The 5,254-nt window shown below is 34.8% G+C and overlaps 1 protein-coding gene across 1 annotated transcript; it reads left to right on the top strand.

Annotated features, from left to right (window-relative positions):
* The first annotated feature begins 342 nt into the window (after positions 1–342).
* LOC111400933 (solute carrier family 25 member 44-like) lies at positions 343–5,252 on the top strand. Its single transcript, XM_023028405.1, has 6 exons — positions 343–707; positions 1,482–1,863; positions 2,260–2,456; positions 3,036–3,180; positions 4,313–4,466; positions 4,921–5,252. The coding sequence occupies exons 1-6, from the start codon at positions 649–651 to the stop codon at positions 4,944–4,946; spliced, it is 963 nt and encodes a 320-aa protein (XP_022884173.1). The 5' UTR covers positions 343–648; the 3' UTR covers positions 4,947–5,252.
* The last annotated feature ends 2 nt before the right edge of the window (positions 5,253–5,254 follow it).

Below are 5,254 nucleotides of genomic sequence, written 5' to 3'. Positions count from 1 at the left end.
TCAAAATTTACAAAGAAAAATAATTTTAATCCCCACCAAACAGACTTTTATTGCAACTAGAGCTCAGTTATTATTGAAATACGGGTTGGGCTAATTGCTTAAAGTTGGACCTCTTTGTCAAAGTATGATTTAAAGGAATAAACACACAAATATGTTTGATAATGATTATGAGAATTGAATTTTTGATCGTTAGAGAGAAAAGTGAATTCCACCTATAAGTAAAAAAAGTAAAAAATGATAGCTAAAATAGTAAAATAACGATTAAAAAATTAATTTTTTGAAGTGAAAAATTGCTACCAAACATTCACGTGATATTTCTTTATTTACTGCTTTTTAATGACCGAAACTTGATTCGAGCCTTGGAACCTTGAGGTGCAGATCTGTGATTAACTCTTGGTTTTAATATACGCGTCGCAGAGGATCCCCGCCGCCAACGAAGACCTGACTTCCGCCAAACGGTTTTTCCACCAACTTTTCAAATCAATCTGACCTTTCCTTTTAATTTCTCTCCAAAGGAATTCGTCATTCAATTAATCATTTCTCATTTCGGAATTTTTTTCGCAAAAAAATAATGATTTCCAATTGGTGTTAGGGCTTTTTAGAAATTTATTTTTTGGGGCCTTTTTTCTTAATTCAGCATTTGGCCCGATGGACGCTGCTGGAACTCATAGAAAATCTTTTGGCCAAACCGAGATTAATTGGGATAAGTAAGCTTCTTCAATCTAATTTCTTTTAAATTTTTAGCTGTTGATTATTAATCTGTTTTCTTATATGCGTGTGTATTTATTATGTATCTATTAGCTTATAAATACGTACAAATACACACATTTCCCTGATAATTGCTAGTAATTTGATTATTGTGAAAATATTTGAAGTTGTCGTTTTCTTTTAGTATGGTAAATGGAAATTATGGAAAGGAATGCTGATTTCGAGTCGTTGTAAATGCATGATAAGTTGAGGTGTAGGTTTAATTACATGCCTAATCGGAAAAGCATTCGTGAATGTATATTTATGATTTGCATCTGGAAGAAATTATTGAGATGAACATGGAGTCATTAGATAATTTTGCAGTTAGTTCGTGATGGCTGTTCATTCAAGGGTTTCAATTATGCACTATAAAGGGGGTTTGAGGGTATTTTGCTCTTGATTGCAAACATTTAATTTCGTTACGTTCACTTATCAGCCTGAGACAATATTAACTTTTCCTGCAATGGAAATCTAATGGAAGAATTTATCTTTCAAAAGGAAGGTGACTTCTTTTTTCTTGGGCAGCACGGGTTAGAAGCCTCTGAATCAGAATAAGAATATTACCAAATTGTGTTTTATTTTCTCATTTTAATTATAGTTCTCAGTTTCATGTTGCCTAACACAGCCTTTAACGAGATGTATTAAGAAACTCGGACTCTGTTTTTGAACTTTTGTCTTTGTTAACACATGGTTTTTAATTTAAGGTTTTTTAATGTTAATGTTCTCCCTTGCAGGCTTGAGAAGACCAAATTCTATGTTGTTGGGGCTGGGATTTTTACTGGACTTACTGTTGCACTTTATCCAATTTCGGTTGTGAAGACGAGGATGCAGGTTGCTTCACATGATGCTGTAGAAAGAAATGCATATTCCGTCATCAAAGGTCTACTAAAAACAGATAGGATTCCTGGTTTATATAGAGGTTTTGGCACAGTCATTACGGGAGCAATACCTGCTAGAATTATATTTCTCACTGCATTAGAGACTACGAAAGCGGCTTCTTTCAAGATGGTGGAACCATTCAAATTATCAGAGCCTACACAGGCAGCTATAGCAAATGGTATTGCTGGCATGTTGGGATCTCTTTGTTCACAAGCCGTGTTTGTTCCAATTGATGTGGTATGTTGGGAGGTGTTCATATTATAAATACTTTGGTCAAAACTACTTTTTATCTACGCATTTTGGGGGCCTACAAATACTACCTACTTATTCAACACTCATTTATATCCGTTTTATAACTTAAACCAATTATAGTGCCTTCCCAAACATGTGATTTTGATTTAAGTTCAACTATACCTTCAACTCTGTACTTTTACTTTATTTGTTTCTCCTCTGATTTGTTATTGAATGTTTGAGCTGGAATATAAGAATATATGTCATTTTTATAATGATTCTATTTTGACATTGCGTCTCTCCTGCTATCTTCTAAAATTCTTGCTTCGGCTTACTGTTTTCTTGCTACTTTTGTCACTTATTGGAAAGCTCAAAGTCCATTTAGTTGATCTTTTTTAACAGGTTAGTCAAAGGTTGATGGTGCAAGGATATTCTGGCCATGCTACTTATAATGGTGGCCTGGATGTTTCTCGTAAGATCCTAAAATCTGATGGAATTCGAGGATTTTATAGAGGATTTGGTCTCTCTGTTATGACTTATTCCCCATCTAGTGCCGTATGGTGGGCCAGTTATGGCTCAAGTCAACGCGTAATTTGGAGGTATACTATTTGACCATCTGTTAGAATAGTCTCGACCCACCTTTTTCTTTTGTGTTTTTCTATATGCCTGCTAGTTTAATGCTTTATCTCTAGACTTTATTTGTCTAATAATCTTAAGAATCATCACTCCTCACCTCTAAACAAATCTATATGGTACACTTTTTTAGGTCATAACTTTATTTTGTATGTTCTATTTTCTTTCTTGTTTCACTCTCACATGCATTACCTATTGTTAAGACTGGGTTCTCAGATCTCATATAAAAACCTAGTAGATATTCAATACTATGGTAAGATATATTAATCTGTTACATATTATTTTGGTGGATAGTAATTTGGATAGAAGAACGATTAAGAGAATTTATATTTGGTTATTTGCCTCAGACATGGAAACAAATACCTGCATTGTGAGAACATTGGAGTAATAAACACGAATCTTTTGATAATGAGCAATAAATGGATCTCTTATAGGAAATATATTTTTTTTGTGCAAAATCTATTTTCTGTTGGTTTCTGCTTTCCTCTTACAAACTGGGTTATTCATTCTCGTGATAAAATTCACATCTCTAACGTTTCTGGCAGGCTCTTAGGTTATGGCACAGAGCATGATGGACCTGCTCCAACTCAAGGGACCATTATGTTGGTTCAAGCTGGGGGAGGGATTTTCGCGGGTGCTACTGCATCTTGCATCACAACACCATTGGATACTATCAAGACCCGCTTACAGGTACAATGGCACTATTCATTTATCTCTCGTGTTGGTTTCAGTGCATTTGCTTGCTTTTGGTATATTGTTGATCTCATGCAATTTGAACTTTTTTCGATATTCTATGTCTTGAACTTACTGTGGATGTAATCAATTTAATGGTTTTTGCCATATAAATTTTTATGTAAAATTTATTTAGTGACTTTCTTAAAATACTAAGAGAGCGCAGAGGGGGCCTCAGCCTCTTGTCAAACTGAAACTATATGAATTATTGGAAAAGAGTTTCATAAATTATAACTAAATCACCATATGTAGTATATCCAGCAGATGGCAGCGAACTTTGGCGAAGCAAGTCGAAAATTCAAAATAAAAAAGAAGAGCAAGCTTTCGTTTCTAATGTTTCCTTTTGCATTCTTTATTTATTTAGCTTCTCTTACAGTTCCTGCTTCTATTCGATCATGTCATTATGGCAGCTTAGTTCACATTGTCTCTTTCCTCTTCTATCTTTAAGATTTCATTAGGGCTAGCCCCATGGGACCGTGGAATAGAAGACAGGTGGATTATAGAGGTAGAGGGAAATCAAAGGTTTCTGATTTTCTGATTGTTCGCCTTTGCATATGTGAGGTGTTGTTATCGTAGACCTCCCTTCCTGGAAGTTTCTCAGCCTGGTCAAGTTCATAATATCTACATTCAAGAGTTCCCTGGAGACAAGGTGACACCTGTCTCTGGGTTTTGGAATTTGAAATCAAGAAGTATTATCACACTATGTATTAATGCACGATATCAAGCCTCACTAGGAGTTCTCCTTCCCCTTTGGAGAGTTTTGTATGCTCTCCCTTCATCCGGGCCTTCAAATGAACTTGTGGATGGGAAACACTAACCAAAGCCATGGGGGACCAAGGAGTGTTGGTCTAATTGCAGTAGAAATCGATTTTCACATCATCACAAACAAAAATTATTTTTGTGCTTTTAATTTATTATTCTTTTCTGTACGACGAACAGTAGTTCAAATTCTCATCGTGATCATTTTGCTATTTGATTGCATCACTGGATCTATTTATTGGAATTTTAGACATGGCATGATTGAGTTTCAGATTAAGACTGTTTATGCAAGGCTTCTGATTTTATTTTAACTTTTTTGGGTGTCTTGCAGGTGATAGGGCATGAAAAGAAACCCACTGCTAGACGAGTAGTTAAAAATTTGATGGCTGAGGATGGATGGGCTGGTTTATATAGAGGTCTGGGCCCAAGATTTTTCAGCATGTCTGCATGGGGAACTACAATGATACTGGCCTATGAGTATCTAAGTATGTTTCTCTCATTTCTCTTCTTAATTATTTATTTCTCATTTTGTTGTCATCATCCATGGTTTCTCCATCAAGCTGTGATAATGGAATTATGAATTCCTCAACGATCAACATGGTATTTTCCATTAAACAGATATTTCATGTAGCTTATGTTGTTTAATGCTTCATACTGCTGTTACATTTTTGTCTGTCACCAATTATCTTTTGGGTTTGTCATCAACGTCTGTAATACATCTTGTTACACTATGAAATACGACGTCAAAAACTTTAGGAAATTTTTAGTATTTGGATACGTCAGTAGTTTCATTTAACATTGATTTACAACATTTTTATATCATTGCTTTTAGATACATGTTGACAAATTTCTTTATATATTTTCGTCTAATTTTATGACTGCGAAGCTAATTCTCAAGTTTACTTTTATGATAATTCATTGTGTTATTCTGATTTGCAGAGCGCTTGTGCGCGAAAGATGAATAGCTCATCGGTTAAGACCCCCTACAGGTGCAATTTTTAGGTGGCGGCAGAGATTTTGCTTCAACCTCTCCAACTCTAGATACGTTATCCGAGATATTGTTGAAATGCTTACTTTACAATGTACCAGATGGTAGCCTTCTGTGACTATAGTGGAAAGCCAAAAACCTTGTCCCTAGATTTAATATACTTGCCAATTTATACAAATGTTAATGCTGTAATTCTTTTTGATTCCAACACATTATTCTTAGTTCCTGTAGTTGAAACATTCTTAAAATGTAAAGAATATGTTGTTAATCTGAGATTTTGGCTTA

This window comes from Olea europaea, chromosome 10 (genome assembly GCF_002742605.1).
Source record: "Olea europaea var. sylvestris chromosome 10, O_europaea_v1, whole genome shotgun sequence".
NCBI lineage: Eukaryota > Viridiplantae > Streptophyta > Magnoliopsida > Lamiales > Oleaceae > Olea > Olea europaea.
Note: the sequence above shows the minus strand (reverse complement) of the source record. Positions and strands in the feature narration are given on the sequence as shown.